The sequence below is a fragment of the Drosophila grimshawi genome, unplaced genomic scaffold, assembly GCF_018153295.1.
Source record: "Drosophila grimshawi isolate 15287-2541.00 unplaced genomic scaffold, ASM1815329v1 contig_1377, whole genome shotgun sequence".
Taxonomy (NCBI): domain Eukaryota; kingdom Metazoa; phylum Arthropoda; class Insecta; order Diptera; family Drosophilidae; genus Drosophila; species Drosophila grimshawi.
This window is the reverse complement of record NW_025062900.1, coordinates 24,909,653-24,934,903: the sequence shown is the minus strand read 5'-3', so window position 1 is coordinate 24,934,903 and position 25,251 is coordinate 24,909,653. Positions and strand designations below refer to the sequence as shown.

The window sequence follows — 25,251 nt, the reverse complement described above, 5'->3', positions numbered from 1 at the left end:
CTAGTTTGCATATAAACAGACACTAGGCTATTCATATCAATCACTGATATAAATGTATATATATATTATTGAATCTGATTTGATCTTCGAATTCCTATCGCTTTCCGATGTTATGTGTACAAACCTAAGTTGGAATTTTCGAAATTGCCTGCAGTGGATTTTTGGCTTGTTGTTGCTGCGGCTGTTGTAATTACAAAGCACTTGTTGTTTAGGCGTTAAGCTAACAAAATGCAGAACTGCCGACAGTCGGATACCCACAGCCCATATGACAGTCCCCCCCCACTCCACCTCTTTTGACAGCACAGAATTTTGAGAGCGCAGCAATAACCGAACTTGAAAGCGAGTGCACAAAAGTACGCAGCACTATTAGGCCAAATGACTTTTGACGCTCGACGCCCGACGCTGGGGTGTATTGCAATATTTGCATGCGGTCTGCCAATGTGCCATTTGCATGTGTGTGTAAGTGTGTGCGCTTATGAGTGTGTGTGTGTGTGTGTGTGTGTGTAAGGGGGAGTGTTTATCGGCATGTTGACTGCATTGCCAGCTGCAGCCAATTGATGCCAAAGGCCAGCATCGAGGGCATTTCAAATGAATACTGCTGCAATAGAGAGAAAGAAAGAACGCATTTTTCCCATCGAAAATTTACTATAAGTTTTTTCAAGTGCATTTTTGTTCGCTTTTCCCGCACTTTTCCCGCAAATGCGAACAATTTTTTTTGATTAGTTCTGCGAGTGTGTTTTAGAGCTTTGTTTGAGCTTGCGATTTACAAAAATTTCCGTGATGCACCATATGGATTGTCTATATCCTGTATTTGTATTGGTTTAAAGCCCACTAAAGCATTTTTTAGCTTAAAAAATGCAACTTAGTTCCTCCAACTTAGGTATGCTTTCTATAAATAATGCAAATATTTGCAATAGTATTAATATTAAGGAAATTTGAAAATCAATTTAATAGTAATTGCTGAAAATAATCATTGATTTTCATATACTAAATTTATAATCAGCAAATTTTGTGCATAACTGCCACCAAATATTATGCAAATATATTTATGCTGCTTAATATTTACCGACCTGAAAGTCTTTTATTATGTAAACTAACTTTTCACACACAAAATGCATCAGAAAATGCAATTCAGGCAAACAAAATGGCCGAAAAACTCTTCGGTTTGCGACTTTTGTGCTCTCTAAAGCAGAAATTCAAACAAATTTGTGAGTGTTTGTGTGTGCCAAAGGGTTCAATTACGAACAGAGCCCTTCAGGTGACAGAAAATAACGAGCATGCAAGGAGGAAGAGGAAGTCAACTAAAAGCCGATCCCCTGGCTGGGACGAGCTATGCAACAAAGCTAAACTGCTTGACAACTGTGCAACATGGTGGCACTGAAACTCTAATAGATGAAACATATAGCCTCCGTCGCATAAAGCCTGTCAACGGGGAGCAAAATTGCACTTAACTTTTGGTCCACCTGGGCTTCTCTGTGTGTGTTTTTTGTCGCGCCTAAGCGGCTGCCACTTTTGTTGGCCAAAGTGGTTTGCGGTCAGGTGGTCGCAGGTGACAAGACGAGTGGCTAGCATGAGCCGGTCTTTCAATTTCAAGGCTCATTGTGTTTGACTCAGGTATTGGCGAAGCATTAAATTAACCTTAAAACTTTCCACAAGCCGACAAAAAAAAACAACGAAAACTAAATGTTTGGTCAAACTAATTCAAACACAGCTGATCACTCAATATCAGCTGTCAATTTATCGCGGCTTTGCATAACACTGGTGGAACTTATTCACTCATGTTAACAATACTTGTAATTATAGTAAATATCGATAGTTCACAATCGAATTAGTCCAAGTTGTAATAAGAACAAGATCAAGTAATATGCGCACCTTTGTGTCAAAAAATAAAGCTGTTAATTAAAATAGTTTAAATACCGCCCAGACTTGAAGTCTCTTGTTTGCATAAAAAACGCTTTGTGCAACGAACACTAAACTTGAAATTAATTAACCACGACAAGGTTTAGGCAAAACAATAAAAACCAAATATATGCAGCAAAAATCAGGAGAAAGTACTCGAAAACACCAGAGAGTCGCGGTAATTTAAACTTTCCACCCATTCTGTTTCATTTCCTGCTAGATAACTCGTAAAGCCCCTAATTACGGAAACAGCTGACGCAGCCATAGACAAAAAAAAAATAAAATAAAATAAAAAACAACCAAACAGCTGCTAAAAAAGGAAGGGAAAGGTGCGGAAAAGTGTGGGGAGTAGAGCCGAATAACACACCTACACCATATTTTATGTGAAATAAGTAATTTTATGTACGACTGAAATTAAATAAAATGTACAGCTTTAAATGAATTACAAATAGTCAAGCCGAAAGTGAAATACGCTGATTTTAATGAAACCGAATAACAAACGAAGCACAAAACTTATAATATTTATTTCAAATTATTATTATATATTAATATAATATTTGCGTCTGTCGACCAATCATGATACCCTTAACGTGTTTGTCGGAAAATAAAAAGCGATTTCGCTGTGCGACGCACGTGTAAATTATTGTGGCCTGGCTTGGATGGGCGACGCCTGAAAGCATGCGGCGGTATTTTCCATCCTTCTCGGCCTTCTCGGCACAGGCAACGTTACACGCAGCCTCGCCGCATGTATTTCAATTACTGCATTTCTCAGTTAACCGCCACATCTCCGCCTCGCCCCGCCACGCCACGCCCCTCCACCGAACACAAGCGCTGTTGAAGCGTCAGTAACGCGTTCGGTCGCCGCTCCCTCCCCTCGGTACACGCCCTCGACAGCATTTTTTTATGGATTTTTAATTTGCACCCGGCACACATTTTTTGTTATTTTTTTATTCTTATTTCTGTTATTTTGTTACTCGAGCACTTTTACGCAAATTCATTGTTTTAATTTACTCAAGTTTGTTGACCGAAAACAAAAACTAATCAATGCGGAGCAGCATCGGAGCAGTGGATGATGGGAGAGATTAGGGATGGGTGTGTGGGAGTTCACCCAAGGTGACAATGCTGGGGCGTTGGTCAGTAATGAGGTCAAAGCCTAAAATAGGGTTAAACAGTATACACTTTTTTAATTAAACATTAAGTCTGGCAAACTTTTTTGTTGTGGTTTTCTATCTGGCATGGCTCAAAGAACTTCGCCCTCTTTTTTGGCGCTTGCTTTTTGGGAGTTTTTTCTGTAAGCAACCGCAGTCCGCTAAGTTGTGGCCAGAAATATGAACTTCAAAAGGCAAAGCTTCAACTTGTGGATACAGCGAAAAATAAATAAGAAAAAAAGCGCAAAGCCAAAGGGATAATAGTTAATGAGATACAGTTAAAAGAAGAGTTCATCTTTTTTTGAGGTATTTTGAGCCTATTCCTCAAGTACGAATATGAAATATGTGTGCAGTAGTGTACTACAAAAAAAAGTATAGAAAATATAAATGTGGCAATAAATTATAATTATACAGAATCATTTTTGATCAAAAACTTACAAATAGTTATACTAAATATACAACGAAATATTGACCGTTTACAACAAAATATTGACCGTTTCTATTCTTTTCTCTTTTCAGGCAACATTTCACAACTGAACAAAACAACGATATAAAACTGAACAAGCAAAACCAAATTAATAAATTTAACAACAACTGCTACTTACGGTTTCTCAAGCTCTTTTACACAAAAAAAAAAGTAGTATTCAAGTGCGAATTATGTAAATTTAAAAGAAAAAACAAAAACTCTGCCAACAAACAAAGAGCGTGCTAAAAATGCGTGACCAGAAAACCGGAAATTAAATTTGCAACAGCCATAACCTCAAAATAAAATATAAAAAAGTAGTGCAAAAGCGAAAATCTGAGAGCAAGCTAAAAAAAAAATTAACGAAATGCTTGTCAGCAAATCCAGTTAAAAGGAAAAGAAAAATAAAAAATATCACAGAAAGAATATTAAGAAATTCCGCTGGCAAATAGATGTACAGATTAACAAAGGTCACTGCGCAGGATCTAAATCAAAAACAAGATAAATAAAAGCTGAAAACTTAAGCGATAATTACACTAAATTAGGAAGTACGCTGCAGTAAGATAAATATAGAGGCAGAGAGAGAGAAACAGAAGGAGAAGGAGAGAGAGAGAGAGAGAAAAGAAAAGATCACAGAGCTGACCTTCAGTGCATAAGCCATTGTGTGAGCTGCAGCTGCGCTGAACTTTGACCCACACGACGCGTTCGTCTTTTGGCTCAAGTGTTAGTCACGGCAACGTGCCAGGACGGGCGCAGCCTACTTAAAAGCAGGCGACAGGCAACTGGCAGGCACCCAATTGTTGCAGCCACAGGCACAGACAGTTGCCCTCTCACAACACCAACAACAACAAGTGGACAACAATAGCAACAGCAACAGCAACGACGGTCCAAGCAATTCAACCTAAAAACAACGCAAACAACAAAACCAAGGACATGGACTCGTCGTCGTCGTGCACGCTGTTTGCCGTGTTTATCTTCCTTGTGATAATTAAAGGTGAGTGCTCCCCTTTTGACCCTCTTCCCTCTAGCCATTTTATCACACTCTTACTCAACACATATTTCCATTTTCCATTTTGCCTCATTCTGCAAATGTGTGCGCTAAATGAAAAGCCACGCAAACGTTTCAGCCACCACCTTAAGTAAATAATTGTAACCATTAATTAATTAATGGAATTAGCTTTCCATAAATTTAAAATTGAATTTCAAATGCAGCTCTTTAACTTAAAGTCCAAGTACACATTATGACAAATCTCTGTGAATTAGAAATTCCTTTGATGTCCAGTGTAGTAATAATAATGAACTAAAACTAGAAAATTATTGTAATTCATTTTGAATTTGAATGTGGAGATTAAAATGACAATTCGGCTAAACGATATTAAATTAAATTTGAGCAAGAATAATTTATAACTCGCCTTATTTCATTGTGGTTTAACCTTATATTATTATATAGTAATAAAAACGACTACGCCAGTGTTGACAGCAGCAGCAAAGAACTTTAATTGATTATGAATTGTTAACATGTTTGAATTTGCGTGGCTTAACATAGCTCATTGCTTAGCTTATTGTTAGTCTTAATTACATATCCACACTATGTTAAGTGCAGTTTGAGCTCCAGCAGCCATCGTTAACAGCGCTCTCATTGTGCAGCGCTCTCCCTCTCTCTCTCTCTCTCTTGATAAAGGGCGTTCGCTGATCGGCGGAGGCTTCCCGCCTTCACTTCGGTAATCGATCGTTAGTTACTCTTGTTGTGAAGAGGTTTAGCAATTGGATTCAAGCCTTTAATAAACATAAAGTGTTGATAGAAAAGACTAAGCGTTTGGCTTCTAGTCTAAGTATATTTGAACAAAATTTACAACGAGGAAATAACTTCGTGTTATTAATTGGAAAATAAAGCTATCAAAAAGCTGATAGCGCAAACAGCCAGTTTCTACCAATATTTAAGTGCTCAATTTAAGTATGTGCATAAGATATATATTTAAGTACTGGAAAGCACACGCAATAATCTCAATTTAAGTATTATCTTGGGTTAGGTTAGACACAAATAGGCCATGTTTGGTTCGTTCTCCGGCACTCGTGCGAATTTGGCAGTATTGTCTTAAAACTAACTAAACTTTATAAAATTCTTTGTCTTTTGTTGAGCTAACTTTTTGCTGCATAAACTTGTCTGCAGAGCAACTGTTGTACAAATCCTCCTCGTGTCACTATCAATTCGAGATGCACAACTCTCAGAACTGTGCATAAATCTTCATGTCACTTTACTAACATGCTACAAAACGCGACTCGAACTGCTGCTCTCGCACTCCCAAGCGCCCTCACTCCCTTTCGCGGACCACGATGTTATTCAATTTCGCATTTCACATTGAGTTTTTCAATTTTCTTTGCCCACATTTTCACGGCGCTTTAAGCAGTCCAAACAGAAAACCCACCGACTAAACGAAGCGCAAAATCTAAAAAGCCACACATGTATGTATCATGTGAAATACGTATACGTATCTATTACATATATACTGAGCTATCCATTATGTGTATATGGTAGTTATATGGCTGTATTCCCACGTAACTCGCCATAAATTCACATTGTGGCACAAGAGATCGCCCAGAGCCAAAACTTGGCCATATTTTTTAGTTTGCTCAGCTCAGCTCAGCTCGGCAATTGCCAAAGTAGAAAAAATAATGCGCGGCAATGAGACAATATTCAAGTTGAAAAAAAAAAATAGCGAAAACGAGAATAAACTCGTACAATTGTCAGAGTGAGCCCCAGGAGGGCCTACTTCAAATCTACAGCTGCTCCCCAGTGTGAAAGCATCGCACACGCAAAAACAAACACACAGAGACACACACACACACACACACACACACACACACACGCGCGTTCGTTAAAGTATTTTTTCGAACTTGCATTCAGTCGAGATGTTTGTTTTTTCTGGTTCGTTGAGTTGGGCTGAAGGGAGTAGGGTGTGGTATGGCTGCGTTCTAACCGAAATCTCATGTTAGCGACTGTTGTCAAAAATAACAAGCAGCGAAGCACGGTTCTCAATTCTCAATACTGTGTGCTCCACTTTTATTGATTCCACCAGTCTGCAACGAAATGCATTTCCAGTAAGTGGCGTCTAAATGAAACTGTGAAAACATCTTACAGATCAAATCGGAATTGAATCAGAATTGCTGGAACTTGTGACAATTACTTACATGCTTACATTAAAACCTAACAACTAACTTCGATTTTAGGTACAAGTAAGTCAGGTCATTTCAATGTTTGATTTCAAGAAAGTATAACAGATCTATTATATCTGTTAAATCTGTCAGACATTGCATATATATTGCATGTCATTTCGAACTTTTTATAATAATAGAATATATATATTGTGTATTACTTGAAGATCTTATATAAATGTGGCAGGGATTTAGCTTATTAACCCCTTCGCACACATTTTCGAAACGCTTTCGCTAATCTTATTGACTGCGTTCAAAGTTTTCTTTACTGTCTTGACGACTTTGAATCACTGTCCAACCGTAACAGTTTTTACACAGTTGGAGAGGGTATAGTAAATTTATCGTGAGGTTTGTATCGCATTGACACGACTTAATAATTTATATATATTCTTAAAAAGTATCACTAGTCGAGTCGATGTAGCCATGTATGTCTGTGCTTTCGACCATCTGATTCTATGCAAATTAGTTCCTCAGTCTTAAAGCTATCCCAAAGGAATCCCGATCGCAAAATAAGTTCTAGAAGGAGCAACTTTTTTGTTTAGCAAGTTGTCCAGACAAAACTGACTATTTAGGACTATTGAAGCATATAGGACAAATCAATTGATTTTTTTTCAAATTTCTTATGAAATTATCATATGAGAAGATTGACTATGTTCTGCAAGGGTATGTAATCTTCGAGATGCATGAGGTAGCCATTCGCTTTTGCTTCAGTTACTTTCGCATTTCGATCTTCTTTTAGTTGCAAGAGCAATGACTTGCAACAAGTTACTGGTAACCAACACAGCTGCTGTGCAGTGTAAGCGCTCACTCAAAAGCTCCTCTTTTTATATGGCTCTTATTGTTTATTACAGTTGCGTGTTTTCTTTTTCACCCTAGACAAGTTTTAGCTTAAGCATCACTGTGGGAGCTAACTGGTAAATCTTTGAGAGTCCTCCATCGTTTTACCCTGACTCTGTCTTTGTCTCTCTATCTCTCTCCATTTCTCTGTATACATGTTTTTGCCCTCTGCCTCTGACAAAGACAAAGACTAATGAAGATGGCGTCGCATTCGAATTCACATTCTCATTCAAGTTCGTGGCAGGACAAATATTTTCAATAAGCTTGGCGTAGCTGTAACAAACTGCGCACTGATTGGAAAATCAGCAGTTGAAAATTGCCAAAAGTGAAGAAGCAGAGGGCAGCAGGGTACGATAAAGGAGAGTTCGCCGCAGGGCAACAGCAGAGGAAAATACAATATTTCAGAGATTCAGCCGAATGTTGTCAACTTGTTGTTGCCAGCCAGTTGGCAAGCGCATAAATTTCATGGCAATTCGAGCGGCTCTGCGCACCTTGAAGTTGTCCCTCCACCAACTGTCAGCTACCCCATCCCTTTTGGGGCTTTTGGACTATATATTGCTGGCCATATATTTTGTTTTTAAGGCATTTTATGTATTGCGAAAAATTTAAATGACATAAATTTCTATTGGATTTTCGGTACTGACGCCAAAGCCAGGACATTCAAAATGTCCTCAACATATTTTGGGCTTTCACTTAAGTATGAAATGCTTTTAAGCTACGGCCTTCACTTATTCAGAGGCGTCCTCTGGGCTTGGTCAACTGATAAGCACACGTAGTTGGCTGAACTGTTAACGGCAAAGTTTGCCAATTCATTGTAATGAGTTTGGCAACAATTAAATTCGATTAAAGTTAAAATAAATTTAAATGAATTATAGAAGAAAAAATAATTTAAATGAAACACAAATTGTAGTGTATATAATTGTTCTCATTATTTTGTAACTCAAAACTCGCTTGTCAAATTTTATTTTCATTCAGTTTTTATTAATATAAATATAAAGCCAAAATGAAAATTAGTCATATTATTCTGCCACAATGGCAGTCAAAATTAAAATATCTTTCTCTTTCTCAAACACTTCTACTCACTTTTTTTATTCGCCACGACTCTTTCTTCTTCTTCAATTTGGCGATCACATCGTTGAATCGATCGATATCGATATCAATGTTAAGTACTAATTGCATTTTAGGTTACAGTCTTAGAACTATAACATTAGTAGCCTGTTACCTACATTAAAAGAGGCGTGTTACATTACATATCTAAATTGAATTTGAAATTTGAAATGTAGGTGACAAACTACTAGTGACGTAGTTAAAAGACTGTAAAATAACATCTGTACATAACATTAAAATCGACATCGATCGATATCAATTGTGTGATACCCACTTTAAGAAGAAGAAGAGTGCAATCGTTGTGAATAAAGTAAAATGGGCATACATGTTGGTAAATTATTATAATATATAACAATATCATGGAATTACATGCTTTTGGTGTATAAAAATAATAACTATCTATCTAAATTTATGTTCAGAAAATTAAAACTTCATATAAATAAAAAGTACATAAAAGAAATATTCTTGAATATATTGTTACTTTGTTTGCCTTAGCTTGCAATTGATTTCTAGAACTCAACCATTTGTCTGTACATAATAATTCTGTACATTTCAAACCACACAGAAACTTTCTTATCTGGTTGTCTTTGGGGTAGCGTTAGTTGTTTTTGGCCGAACATTTTGGAAGGCACTGTGCCTGTCAGTGCTAAGTATTCCGCTGCGGCAACTCGAGCAACTTGCCACCCACTTCCAGCGAAAAGTTTTACCCCCACGTGGGAGACGCCTCTGACGCCTGCAGGTAAAGCGGATAATCCTCGCTGGTGGGACGAACGAGAGCAACAACGACTTCAGCTTCCGCTCGGCGACGCCATCATGTTGCTGTTGCCATAGTCTAAGCGGCAACTGCACGCACAACTTTCAAGGCCGTCAGCGGGCAACCACCCAACTAAACCAAACCCCCATCAGTGTCAGTCGTAAAGCAAGCTGCACTGTAAGAAAAACAAGTTTTAGTTACATGCTCTGCACTTCCGTGGCGCCAACTCAATTTTGGCGAGGAGCTTTTTCGTTTTGGATTTCGAGTTAGTCGTAACCTTGCTCCAGTCTCTCTAAAGCCGCCGTCTGCCTTTTAAATCGATGGGGAAACGGGAACGGGGGCACCTGTAGGGCGTCGTATGAGTCAGCGCTGCCGCCACTAAACTTTACAAATAAGCATTTTTTTATACGGCCAATTCCCGACTTCGGCATGCAACCCACACCCCCACGTTTATCGCTCTCTGCGCTTGTCGCTAGATCGTAAAAAAAAAACTTAGTGCCTGCGCCTAAATAACCGTAAACGGCACTCGTGGGTCGCCCCATATCAACAACAGCATGAAAGCCAAACTTGATAGGCATAAATTTGCTGTAATTTAACGCATTCAATTACAAAACACAACAAAAAGAAATGAGAACTCGCGAGCGTCTTGCGACTTACTTAAAAATGTCATAAAATGAGAACAAGTAAGAGGCCCATAAATGCCAGTACTCGACAATGAGATCCTGCCCACCAGTTATCAATCCCCACTGAGTGTGGAGCATAGTCGACTAGTCGACCACCTTCCAAACATATTTATTAAAACGAACTAGTTAAAAAATGTTGTATTATTTTGACACACTGTTGAGTTTGCGTTAATAGCATGCACTTCAAATTTGCGCTGTTATCTTACGTCTCAATTTTTAGTTCATTTATGTTTCGGTTAAGTCACGGCGCCAATGTCGCTTTAGAGAGAAATTCAAAGATTACATTGCTAAGACTGTAAAATAACATCTGTAACATAAAATGCAACTATGTACATAACATATAATATCGATATCATTACTGTGATCACCAGCCTGAAGAGGAAGGATTCAATCCCTGTGTATAAAGTAAAATAGATATAATTTAGTTTTGAGTACAGTATATATGTATATAATCTTAAATGCTCGAATACACTAAGGAAAATAGTCTACTGAGGAGTCTACTGCAAATAGAGGTCGCATAAAAGCGGCATACATTAAATACTAAATTGCGAAGCAGACACAATTCGCAGCTGTTTGCCAGCCACTCGATGGATGCGCTAAAAGCTCTGCAAAGCGTTTAAAAATGAAGAGTTGCCGCTGAGGTAAAAAAAACACATACAGACACAAAAAGGAGGAGTGAAAAAAGCAAATAATTGCGCCCAAGGTGACTACAAAGCGAATTACAAACAGAGCCCAGCGGCGCGCTCGAACTCGCTTCCCGCTCTCTTCCTCTCCCTCTTTCGCTCCCTCTCTCGCTCGCGCTGACAGCCAGGCGGCGCCAGGGCGCCTTAATGTATGCAATGCCAGCCTAAATGAATGTAAATGTGTATGTGTGTTTGTGTGCTTGTGTGTGTGTGTGTGTGTATGTATGTATGTGTGTGTGTGGGTGTGTGTAGACAACCCAATTGACTTACAAGCTTCGTTTTCCACCTGCCCGACAAAAAAAAACCAAAAAATAAAAAAAAACAGAAAAAAATGTAAAAAAAACATGCAAATTTCAAGGCACAGTGCGAGTTTATGCCTTTGTGTTGTTTTTGTTGTGCGGCGATTTGCATAGGCTCGACGTGGGGGACAAGAGATGCGGGTGGGTGTGTTACAGCGCCCAGGCAACAACTCGGCAACTGATATACAGCTATTCAGTCCCTATGGCGACATTAACAGCGTGGCGGGTAGATTTTTAGTCGGTCAGGTGAGCGTCGACGAGCCGGCTCGACCCAATGACTGAGTTTGGCATTGAGTTATATTTTCAAAAAAAAAAAAAAAAAAATAACTGGAATGGAATGAGTTAAATGTGAGCGCGCTCCAGACGCATCCAGGCATTAAGGTACACCATTTTCAAGGATATGCGGGGATGCGCATGTTTATTCCCGTTTTTCTGGCCACACACATTTTTACGCTCATTTCCAGTGAGTACCTTACAGAGAGCAACAGCAGCCAGCAGTCTCTTTCACTCAAAGCTGCGTGGGTTCATTCAATAGATTTTCGTATTTACATGCATATATATATATATATGTATATATATACAACAAATATATATATTTATCTCTCCCTCTATATATATATATATATATATATATATATAACTGTAGTATATAGATATGGCTGTGCGTATATGTGCAGCATCAAGTGTGTATTTTGCAGCTGTGTTGAGCTTCTAATTGACAGACAGCTGAATTTTTTATGTGCTTGCTGTCTGCGTAGGCTACTCGAACTCTCCCTTTGATTTGAATTTAGATTCGAATTCGGGCCTTGGCCACAACATCAGTTTTGGACAGTCTGAAAAGTGAAGTGACCAAGTGCGTTCGAGCTTTTTGGCCAGTCTGACCACTTTAATTGGGGCTGCGATTTAATTACGAAATATGCAGAGAGCCAGAGAAGATGCAGCCAAGCCACACAGTGGCAGACAGCTCCAACAGTCCATCTGTCCATCAGTCTAAATCCAAGCACAGGCACAATTGTCACGGCGCTCCACAAGCATGTCAAGGATGCTGTCGCCAGCACGCAAGGAGTGCTGCAGAGGGTCACACATATATGTGTGCTGGGAGGGGAGGTGTAAAGGGGTCGTTCATGGCATGCACCGGCCTCATGTGAGTGTGTGTGTGCCCCACTAACTAAAAGCCAAATGGCGTTTTCTCATATCAGCTGCTCGTTAGCCATGTGAAGAGCCAGGCAACACCTGTGCGGTTGTCTAGTAGATGAACGGCCACAAGGGGGAAAAGGGGTTACGGCCAGTACAGGTGACTGTTCGTCTAATCGACATAACTGCGGCGACGCTGTCGTCGTCGTCTGACTAAGTGCCAAACAATGATGAGCACAAAATGTTGTCGGCTTCAATCCTCTCGAGTGCAATATGTTAAGACGAGATGCAGATAACTAAAAGGCACAAAATGATGATCTGTGCTGTGTGCTGTTTATTATACTTTCCTTATATTCAAATTAAATCATGGCTGAAACACTACAAAAATGCTACATTAAATGCTATAGCCTATCCACAACTTCATACATAACTATGATATAAATTCAACAATTAAGATATTTCAATCGGAATCAATTGCATAAATGTATAAATTACTGCTGCAACTGTCATACTGTCAAAAGTATATTTTATTAAAAAATAATATTTATGTGTATATTTGATTAATAATATGAATATTTTTTTTTTATGTAAAGCTATGCCTGAATATCTTGCAACTGTACGGATAATATTGAAAAAAATAAACGTTTACGAGTATTGTATATATGTGTATATTTAAGCGTGTTTGCTTAACGGCATATATCAGGCTTTGTTTCATTATTTATGGTGATATTTCTCACTTTCGCTAGCTTATTTTTCAGCTTTGCTCGCCTTTCCCTCTTGCTCTGTCTGCTCTGCTAGCTAAAGCGAAAATGTCCATTATCCAAATAGACACACCACACACACATTCCCTTAGGTGTTGTTTCAAGTGGTTATCTGTGTGAGTGTGTGTGTGTGTGAGAGAGAGAGAGAGAGTGCGTGTACGATACTTTGCGGCACACCTCGGCCCCTTAATGTATGCAATAAAGCTCAAGTGTAGCGCTGAGCTTGTGCTGCCACCAGCATACAGCAGACAACAGACAACAGGCAGCAGGCAGCAGGCAGCAGTAGTTACCTGGTTAACACAACGCAGTTTGGTAGCTAACCTTCACTTTCACTGCCTGCTACACACATGCATCTGTACGTGCACCAGCAACATTGTAGCAGAACAATCGCATTGGTGCTGTTGCTGACTCCACGTCCCCGTTGAAGAGTCCTTGTTGTAATTACATTTTGCTTTACGCGTGTGTTGAAGTTGTTTTTGCTGGCCTCACTTGTTCATACACTGGCAGAGACTGTATCTACATTTTGTCACAAAACGTGCAACGCATTTAAATAGACATCCACCGATTACTTTGACTATATACGTATATAATCTTGTCTAAGAATGGGAGATGAGCCGATATAGCCATGGCCACACATCAACCACAGCTCTTAAGCAAGGGTATGCAATAGTCGACGTGCCGCAATATAGCTGTTGTTTCTTTTTCCCCACTTTTTTGTTGTACAGAGAGTCCACGATTTTCCCCAGCATCTAGTCGTAGTTGTTTATGCAAGTGGCACTGTGTGGCATGTTGCTGCGCTTGTGAAATGAAATTCATGCGTGATTTTTATTGTCGTGTTGTGTGTGCACATAAAATAATGCTTATGCATCTCTCTCTCTCTCTCATTTGCTTTTTGTGGCAGCAACAAGTTATACATATTGCAAGTGTTATTCAGTATAACACGCCCAGCCACCTCCCCCTGTCCACCACACACACACACACACACACACACACATACACACGCCCATCATCTCCGCCTATTAAAATTGTATACTTTATTGAATTCCTAGCGCTTTATTGTGTGGAAAATTTATCGTTTCAATTATTCAGCTACAGCAGCAAAAACAATATGTGTATATGTACTTTTTTTTTTCAACACGCATGCGATTTTCATCTGATATTCTCTGCGTCGTATTTTATGTGGCACCCACACCCAATGCAGGACCTTGACTCGAGCTCCAGCCCGAGCTGGCTGAGATCTATACTAACTGCATTGACTTTGACATTTATGGACAAAAGTTGAAGCTCCCACACACAGTCACAGACAGACACGCACACACACTCACACACACACACTCACACACACACGTACATACAAATGCCCAGCGGCGGCCCTGGAATACTCAATGCGAATCCAAATCCGAATCCGAATGCGAATTTGTATGTCCCCAGGGCTGACTGGGCGTTTGCTGTTGGCACGTTGCGTATACGAAATTTGCGTGCAACAAATAGCAAGCAGGTGAATGATTTAAGCAGATGCCAAGTATCGGCAAACGTAATGCCAATATGCATATGAGATAACCAACAGCAACTAAAGGTTGCGCCATAAACTATCAAACTACTTATAGCGATTGCCCATAATCGGACCAAGTTAAGCTGAGTAGTAAATTAATTGAAATGCCAAACTATTGCCATAAAGATAAAGATCAATGTTTATATACAGAATATGAGTGCAAATTGCGAAACGTATATTTACGGCATAGTTTAGTCTTCTGGACCGAAGCCGATAGGGCTTAAGGTGTTATTTTTGCAGAAAGAGGTTAAACAAATGTATTTTGTGCAGATACTAAAGTATTTAAATTATTTATTATACGTAAAAGCTAAGCAGGCTTGTCTTTAAAATATTATTATTGTATAATCTGATAAATTTCATGAAAGTCAAATCAAAGTTAGTTCAATCACGTGAAATTCTTTAAGATTTCAAAGCATTTTTAGATTTACATTAAAATATTACTTTCTTGCAAAGAATTTCTGTTATTTCTTGGCTCTAATTTCAATTGTATTAATTAGTCGCTTGATTTAATATACAATCCTTGGGCAAAGCATTAATTGGAATTCCACGATTCAACATAGCAGAAATGTTTAGCTTGGAAATGGGTCAAGGTTAAATTAGGTCAACTAGCGAGCAACTTGTCGAGTTGAATGCCGTGTTTCCGAGTTGCCTTCTCGACTCTGTCAGCTCAACTCACCTCTCCCTCTTTAACCTTCAGCGGGAGCACTGACACCTACATTGTTGCTTACTCTGGCCCTGTAATAAGTAAATTCATTCTTAAAATAATAAAACAACGCGCTCAGCGAGTGCAAAGCATAAGCGAAAAAGGGCAAAACATTTTTACAAGCGAATAAAAGTTGGGCAAATGCTTACAAGCAAATGTCAGTTAATTTTAAACAATGTTCTTGGCTTATCGATTCAGGCATTGCTTTAAGGGATTTTTGTAACCTTTTAACGTCTAGAAACGACATGTGAAAGTACATATTTTAATTTTTAATAGAAAAAGCCATGCTTTCAACGATTTCAATTTTTAATTTCATGCTCCATCGATTTTTATTTAAGTATCTCTTGGGTATCGAATACAATCTGCATTTTAAATAGGTACTAATTGCATGGGCTAACTTCATCTTTTAAAATGCTTTCAATTAAACGATATCTGCACGGCTCATTGACAACCATTTAATCCCCGCCGTGTACCACGAGAGAAACATACACCATAATAAAGGTGGTATACAACCCCACATTACTGTACACAATCCCCCTTTTCTCGTAACGACAATACAATTCTGATTGAGCCAAGCAATAAGCCAACCCAAAAAAAAATAAAATAAAGAAAAAAATAAAAATAAACAACTGAAGGAAGAAGGATTGTCTGCCGAAAACACTCGTATGCTCATTCGTAGAATTCATCTTCTTTTGGGTGTTGTCATTGTCATTGTTGTTGTTGTTGATGGTCTGACCTGCAGCAATTTGTTGTCTGTGTGGTTGGCGATAACGGATAGCAAAAGGTTTTTCCACCCCATCCACGATTGTTTGTCATATAGTACGAACGAATGTTACACATATATTTATATATATATATATATATAATAAAAACGAACTAAATTATGCTCACCCTGCCTCCACTTCCTCCCTTTCTGTCTCTCTCACTCTCTCTCTCTCTCTCAGTCGACCGCCAACCGAACTGAGGTCAAATGGTTGCAATCAAAAAATACGCTTGATTTTTTACATCCTTGCCAAAAGCGCACTATCAATATTATGAGATTTCGCGCCAGACCACGCAACAACCCAGCCTCTTTTGCCCCAACGCTTGCTGATGACTTACATATGAGAGCTGCGAGTGAGGGAAATATTGTAAATGTAATATGCTTGTTGGAGCAGGAATTGGTGGGAGGTGGGAGGTGGGTGGGTCGATGGGATTGCAACGTGTGCGGTCGCTCCACTTGGACTCGGCGCAGCATTTCAACAATTTTGCCACACTCAAGTAGACTCTCGACGGGTTGCGCCATAAAAAAAAGCAAGTGCGCTTCAGCTCGCCACTGCTTGACTAGAACATCTCCTGTAGTCTATTCAAATCTGAAAAAGTATTGCAAGTAAAAAAAATACTAATTCGTTTGTAGATACATTCTCTTATTTTAATTCGTATTACATTTGAGCGGAATCAATTATTTTAATGACTTCAGAGCAATTATTGACAATTATTAATAACTGCTGTATAATTATTCAAGTAAAATATATTACAAATGTGAAAAGCTAAAAGTGATATATATATACACAACAAGTTGCCAATTATATTAAAATAAAATGTATATTATTTATCCACTGGGTAACTTGGAGCTAGCCATGGATTGCGGGGTATTCGTGGCGCTGCCTGTGGTATCTACAAGCATTTTAAAAATTGATTGTAAATACCAAAGGCAAAGGCGGCGTGTGCGAAAATATTTCGCGCACGTTGAACCGTCAAGCAAGCAGCCAACTGGCTGACTGACACACTGACAAAATGACGGAGTGGCAGAGGAGTGTCTGGGTGCATGTGTGCCAATGTATACTGGTCTCTCTGTGTGTGTGTGTGTGTGTGTGTGTGTGTTTGTTGGCAATTTCCGCTCCTACATATCCGTTCGTTTTGTCACGTAGTTTATGAATGAATTTAACTGCTGTCGGTTGGACGACGACAGCGACTGCGACAGCGACTGCGACGCCGGCGTCGATGTTGATTTTGATGCTGCTATAAAGCTTGTTGATATGTTTTAATGAGCACTTTTACATGCACACATTTGAGTATTTGTATCTGTCTCTGCCTGTGTGTGTGTGAGTGTGTGTGTGTGTGTGTGTGTGGCACATATAAAACTAAAAAGGAAGAGATTGAAAGCTGTCGTCGCAACTGAATGTCACACGGCTCTCACATTTAAAAGGCACCACAAATTGTTCACTTGGTTTTATTATTTTTTTTTTCCTGTTTCGACCCCACCGGAGACTTTTCCATTGAACAAAAGAAACTTTTTTAATTACATTTTTCATTTCCTGCACACATTACACATACAACACTGCCACACTTCCACACTGCCAACCGGCGAGAACTTAGACAGTTCTCTGTATCCAATAAAATTGACCAAAAATTGCTTATTGCCTGCCATAGTCAGTCTATGGGCCTAATGTCCTTTAATATACGTCAGACAGACAATTTGGCTGCGTGCATTTTGTGGCCTGTCAGGCCCGAGAACTTCTTCTTCTGCTCCTCACAGCTATCCTTTGTGGCTGGGTGACTAGCTGTGCGACTGGTCGACAGATTTTCTCGATTCTTAAATCGAACCAATGGCCAATCATATAGAAAAAACTAATCGAAAGCAAAACTCTGAGCAACAATGCTGTCAATAACAAGCCAATATGAAACTGTCCACTCAAAGCGTGGGCTATACAAACGGTGCGACGGTCGCTTCAATAGTTACTGAATTCTGCAATATGGAAAACATATAAAACAAATATAATGTGAGATATACAGAGAAATTCTCGCACATCAGCTTAACATACAAATTATAACAAAAATCGTAATCGTTGTCTATTTGTAATTAATTATACATTTGCATAATTGTGCATTTAATTTCTTTATGCAATATCAGTATCTCAGTTGATGAGCGATTGTGGACAATTTTAAATAAACTTTTTGAACTTCACCATCGATGTCGCAAACCCTTCAGATTCAACTGCTTGTCGTGGATTGTAGTTAGCCAAAAAGAGAAAATAAAGAAAAAGAATCGATGGACAACTTGTTAGATGCATGGCAGGACTTAGGGGATGAGCGGAAGTCAACGTTGCCTGCGGGCCAAGCAGCTTGTTGCCAAGACAGCAGCCACACAGCGATTTATGTGCTGCCAAGTTGTTGCTGTTATTGTCGTTGTCTTGTTAGAGCTGCTGGAGCTGTCCAGCTGTCCAGCTGAAGCTAAACTAAGCTCACAGACGCGTTCAGCTTGATTTTGGGATTGTAGTTGCCGGACAGCACAGCACAGCACAGAGCAAAGCTGGAGGCATTTTACTTATGACTGTCATGCGTTCACAAATCTGTGCACATCTTCGTCAGATAGCGAATACTATTTTTGTTTGCAGCCCACACAATAAACTGGGATATAAATGGAATGCTCAATGCATGTCAATTTGTGGTCTTGCCTCGTCTTCTGCACTCCTCCCACGCGTATATTTGTAGTCTGTTTATGGGCAGCGGTGCTTTAGATTGAGCCTTGTATCGTATTTATGTGATGTAAATGCGGGCGCTGTCTGTCGTTGTTGTCCGCACACTGTAAGCAGTCAGTGTTTTCCATGCGGGCTTTAGCCGCTTTTGTAACATGCACTTTGAACCAAATTTGCGCCCAAGACAAAGTGCAACAGCAGTAAACGACCAAGTTGCCAAATTTATTTGCGTTTATCTTTGTGCCAAAAGTTTTCGGTTAACGTGTTTGGCATTGTCAACAACTTTGTTGTGGGGTGCCACAACTGACACGCCACCATCCACCATCCACCCCTACCCTGCCACAACCCACAATCCGCCCACGCCCATTTCTCTTGTGCTGATGCAATTGCAATTGCTTTTTGTTGAGTTTTGCGTTCGTTGCATCTACAAAATTGTTTGTTTTGTTTGGCGCGTGCTGCTTTTGAGCAACTTGTGCCCTGCACTTCTTCGTACTTTTCCAACTCGTTTTTTTATTTGTCATGCCTTTTTCATTGGTTTTTGTGTCAGACACACAATACCACGCCCACTAGTCAACCTGTCGCCCCGTATGTGTTTGTTTGTATCCGTGTATCAATATTTGACTTGCTGTATTGCAATACTCTTTAGCTTTAAAATTCAAGCCGACGCTTAACCTTAAATACCCTATGAAAAAGTTCTTTAATATTCAAGATTTGATAAACATATTCGCAAATAAAAAGATAATACACTTGCTTGATTGTTATTTGGTACTTATTGTATAAGGGATTTAGAGACTGATTTTTGATTTATAATATTAAATAACGTCCACGTCAAATCCAGAATCTGTATTCATAACTTATAATATTTATTTTAGTAGAGGGTATTTTATAGTCAAGCCTTGATTTGACTGCAGCATTCCAGATTTGTATCTCTGCTTTTCTTTTTTGTTATGTACAGCGTTAACTCACTATTCAAGTCATGCATTAAATGCGTTTCCAATTTCTGTGGGTTCCACGCCCAGCCCTTATCCTTCTGTCCTGCTCAATAAAGTTTTGTATTTATTGTATTGAGTCTTTGTTGCCTTTCATTGAGCAAACAAAATCCAATTGCATTTAAATGGCATATTTTTGGGATATATTTGCATTTTGTCACTGGATAAATATGCCTGATTCGCAAGACATATGTATACATATACATATATATATATACATATATAATATATGTATCACAAGTAATTTAATTGATTGCAATTGGTTTTTAGTATGGAAAGCAAAATGCAAATTAGACTTTTGGGCACTTTGGTAGCTCTGCCAAGAATTGAAAGGCAAACAAACAAAATTAATTCCATTCCAAAAGCAAGCCAGATATTGACTTAACTAATGTGCAAATTTCAAATGGGACTCGGAGCATTCTCCAAGAAATTTAATCAGCTAGATTAGAAAGGTATTTGGCAGTAGAGTAGACAGATTGGGTGGTTGCCAAGCAGCAAGTAGCCATGTCCTTGAGATATGCAGCCCCAGCATATAATTGGTAAATTAATAATGGTAGCAGATTGGGGAAAATCCTGTTAAGAGCCATTTTATTTGATTGCTATCAAACCAATGTTGAATGTAGTTTGAATATATTTCAAAACTCATGAATTATTTTTCAAATTTCTGCAAAGTCAATATTTGCATAATTCTATTTAAATATTCTTAGACAAAAACTCGATAGTCCAGCTCTACTTTAACGTACTTGAAATATCTGATGACTAATAAAGAACTTCTCGAGCGCATGTGCCCATTTCAAAAGAAAAAAATAGACAAAAATGTTTAATAAAAATCTTTAACAAGAGGACCATTGGCGCAATCAGGCAGAGTGGTTGTGTGTGTGTGTGTGTGTGTGTGTGTGTGTGTGTGTGTGTGTGTGTGTGCGAGTGCGAGTGTCACACACATAAATTGGAATTTGGAGGTGACCAAAGCTGACGGCCATTACGAAAGCTTAGAGCTATCAACATTCTGCGATAATAGAGCATTTACCATTAGGTAGTGAGGCATGAGCAATCCAACCTATGCTATTGCCAATAAATGTTCTGAATATTATCCTTGCCACACACACACCTATAAGCTACGCTAGCTCACACTCACACACCCACACGCACATATATACTATAAACATTCACTGTACTCGTTTTTAATCAGCTTTTCTTTGAATTTTGCTTGCTTACAGGTAAGTACGCACATCCGGCTGCCGTCAACTTAAAACTGCTCTTCGTGTCCCATAAAAATTCCAGAGGACAACAAATATAAAGAAACAACAAGCTCGAAATTTCGCAAGTATAAGCTCTACAAGTGCAAGTATAAAAAATATAATAAATATACATGTATACTAAAAAAAAAAAGAGACGAGAAGAAAAAATAACGCAACACTGAATGGCATATCAAAGTAATAAAAACCCTGACATAAACCTTAGAGATATGAGTAAAAAGTATGCGCATATAACGCATAAGAGTCTAACAATAACAGACACAGTGGGGACAAGCTGAAGGGGAATCGAGGGGGCGAGCCAATCTGCCAAAACTTTGGTAACAAGTTTTTGTTATTGTTTTCAGGGTGTGCGTGTGTGTGTGCAAGTGTGTGTGACGTTTGCTGTTGTGCCCGCCTAGGCAGCTGTCAAAAATCAACGCAAACGTCAACGCTCAAAAGCGACAAAAACACACACACGTACACGCCCACACACACACACACACACACACACACACACACAGGCATTGGACACATGTTGAAAATGTCAAAAAGTAGGCAACATGTTGTGTGCCAGGCTCCCTATTTCAATCTCCCCGCCTAAACCCAACTCTGACGCTGCCCCTCGTTGTATATACATAATATATATATATATAAGTTTACGCACACACACACACAAAGATTAGAAGGTCGCTAGGGCCACAAAAAAAAAAAAACAATACAAAATACGAACCTTTAAAAATCTTTGTCTCATTTTCAAGCCTCTTGCCAGCTGCCAACTATTTTGGCCAAGTCGTTCATTGATTTTTATGGCCAACGCCTTTCAAACGACAGCGTCCCACGTTTCAGTTTTCATTAAAGAGTTGCCAGAGCCCAAATAACAATCCTGGAAGTTAACAAATTTTCTCCTTGTATCTTTGAGAGTTGCATTATGTCACACAAAGCAGCTCACAAATAATGGGAGACAAAGTTAAGAACCTTGAGATTAAAAAACTATTGAAAATTGTGTTTCTACATGTAAAACGTCTACAATTTGAACAAAATGAAATTATTTATAATCCAATCATTTTTGACAGCTTGATTAATTCTGCAGATAAATTAAAAAAACAAAAATTAAAGCAGTCGCAACTAGTTAATTTCAAATCACAATCTAAAGAATAGAAATCCATTAAAAAATACTCTGCGTAGAATATAATAAAGATCGAAATGGAATCTTTTCATTTCAAAAATGTATTTAACATTTAGAAATTGAATGGAGAATTACAATTAATTATAATATTTGCAAGGGCATGCAAAATTCGTTACGAAATATTGAAGCGTTCCCTTCTGGTATGGTATTGTGTTGACTTTTAGATTATTTGGCTTTTAGTTGATTATGAAAAGGAAAGCAGACACATACAAGAGTTCACATGTGTGGCTCGGGAGCTGGACTACAATGGACTTCATTCCCATACACATACACACACACACACACACACACACACACACACACAAACAAACAAAAGAGGCAAGGCAAAAGGAACCGATGAGGCCAAAAGGAACTCTGACAAAGGCTCCAGTGAAAAGCAACTCCTTTCAGTAGCCTCCATTCTTTTTAACATTATTTGTTCTTCTCTTTCTCTCTCTCTGTCTTTCTCTCATTCTCTCATTCTCTCTGCTTAAGCTTTAAGTTGCCCCTGGCTTTAGTCCAGTGTTCATTTAAAACTCTAAAAGAAAAACTCATAAAACTTGAGAGCAGTGGGCATCACAACTGTTCAATTTTACGCACGCACGAGTTTTGCCAGTGAAATCATAAAGAAAATTACATTGCAAAACTATCGAGCAACGAGCCATGGCATTCCGGCTGTTTCATCGTGCTCCCTTCTGGGCCCGTTGTGCTTTAAACTTGGCGTAGTCACATGGCCATGGCCAGGGGAAAGTTAATCATAGCACAAAACTTTGATTTCATTTAGGCAACTTGTGAAACAAGAGCAACATCTACAACAGGCGCACTTCAATTGTTTGCTTAGGCGAGAGTTTTCCACGGGTTGCCGAATGAGTTGCCTACGATAAGCATAATCATCATCCTCCTGTTCATGATGATGGTGCAATTGACAGCGGGTGTGCCGGTTGTTGAGTGAATGACGAGTCCTGGATGAGACAGCAAATAATGAGTGTACAAAACTCAAAAGATGCTAATTTGAACGAATGAAACTCACAGAATTGTTTTCAAGAGCTTTCTGGGAATAGAACAAAGGGGAGACCAATAAATTGAAAATAGGCAGAGCGAGAGAGAGAGAGCAGTTCGAACAGAATCTTGGTAATATGTCAGAAATAAAGCTCAAAATATTTATTGCTCATTGAGAATAACTGAGAAGGCAAAAAAAACATTTGTTTTTTTTATTTAGTAAGCCATGGTTAAATTGTATATAAAAGACTGATGTTAACCCTAAAATTGAGTCTTTCTTCAGTTGCTGTGACGTGTTTTAGTTGCACGTCAAGTAAACTTTATTATCATGCCAAAAATGTAAAATTTATTGGCTAATGAGGCTGTTATTACTACACTACACTACATTTTACAGGAAGTAATGAAAAAAATGTAATTTCTTACAAATGCCAGAGTGAGAAATTATGCTGTTAAAACTTAACGAGCAAGGCTAGCATAGTAAGTATATTTTTAACGACAGGTGCCCGTTAATTGCAATTAATTAAAATTCAGCGCACAATTGTTTGCTTTTGAAAACTTCTCACACAACTCTCGCTAAGTTGCCAAAAACAAAATGTTCAAAATCATTTTCCCGCAAATGCTTAGGCAAAAGTGAAAAGCTGCCATTCGCACGCAGGCACCTCTCGCTCGCACTCAATGACACACTCAACGGCTGCTGCTTGCCTGCAGTCGAAAACAAAACAAGCAGCAACAACAACAAAAACAGTAGTATATATAGTAAAAGGGAACGCTGACGTCGACGTTGACATTCTCTGCTGCTTCGCTGTCTGAGACACTTACGTTTTGGGAAGCAGCAGCAGCAGCAGCAGCAGTAGCAACAGCGACAGCAGCAGCGACAGCAGCAGCGACAGCAGCAGCGACAGTAGCAGCGACAGCGAATTGGGTTAAGCAGCGCGCTGCGTGTCTTTGTATGTGTGTGGGTGTCCGTGTGGTGGTGTGTGCTTACCCCGGCTAACTCAAATTCAATTGTAGCATGTAGCTTTGTGCCCTTGCCAAGTTAAACGATGAAATGAGCATTTGTGCCAAAGTATGTACAACAACAACAAGAACAACAACAGCAACAACCACAAGAAGAAGAACAACAGCAACAGCAGCAACAACAACAAGAACAACGGGACATAACAAAATACACATAAATTATACTTTTGCCTTCCACAGCCGTTACGTTGCGCTACGTTACGTTTGGCGTTGTGTTTTACGGAATGCTCAAGCGGCTTTTGTTTCAGCTTTCATCATGCTTCTCTCTCTCTCTCTTCCTTTTTCTTTTTTCTGATTTTTGCCGCTTTTTTTTGCATTTAAATTAAGTCTAAATGCCGACAAGCGGTCGTTGTTGTAACATTGTAGTTGTTATTGTCCTTGTTGCTGTTGTTGCTGTTGTTGCTACTACTACGACATTAAGCAGCAGGGTTGCCAGAGACTAAACAGAAATGTCACTTTAAAATGAGTATTTGTAAATGAATGAATTAATTTAAATGTCATGCTCCATGGATATCATATATATATATACTGGTTCTAAATATTATTACTTTAGCATATTTAAAGTTTTCTAATTACCTGAGTAAAAAGTAGCAATAAAAATTGTGAGCGACTATTGTTATTGTATTGTGAAAACCACTTAAAAATAATTGTAGATTCGAACTTGACTTAATTACTGATAATAGCGGCTGTAACGATAGATAATCCTCACAATCCATTTATTGAATATTTAAAGTGTCATTTAATTGGCAATAAAAATTCACTTTATTTTGTAGGCAATTAATCCAATAACTTTGCTTGCTGGCATTTTTCCTCAATAAGTTTTTTTTATTTATTTATATATTTTTTTTTTGCAATTTTTGTGGACTATTTAATAAAATATGTTGTTTGTAATGACATTTTCACGAGCCACCGGCCACATTGACCATATTTATTTTTAATTTAAGCAAAATTCTCGCAATTCTCATTGTAAAGTCGGAGCCAAGTACGTGGATACGCGATTCGCTACAGTTTTTGTTGCATGCCACGCGCAATATGCCAAATCGTAATTTATGGCCCCAGCAGCGGTAGTATAGTTAATGCGCCCTCCAACAGCACGGTTCTGGCTCACGCTGAGCTGCATGTTGTAAAAAAAAAGTCTTTGGAAACTGACCC

At 38.8% G+C, this 25,251-nt stretch overlaps 1 protein-coding gene across 2 annotated transcripts in view; it reads left to right on the top strand.

Moving 5' to 3' along the window:
* The first annotated feature begins 4,109 nt into the window (after positions 1-4,109).
* The window catches only part of LOC6566896 (neuronal acetylcholine receptor subunit alpha-7), an 82,638-nt gene continuing 61,496 nt past the window's right edge, over positions 4,110-25,251 (top strand). For both annotated transcript variants that reach the window (XM_043214558.1, XM_032739429.1), the window contains exon 1: positions 4,110-4,504. In XM_043214558.1, the coding sequence (XP_043070493.1) occupies positions 4,444-4,504 (61 nt within the window). In that variant the 5' untranslated portion in view covers positions 4,110-4,443. The remainder of the gene's footprint in view (positions 4,505-25,251) is intronic.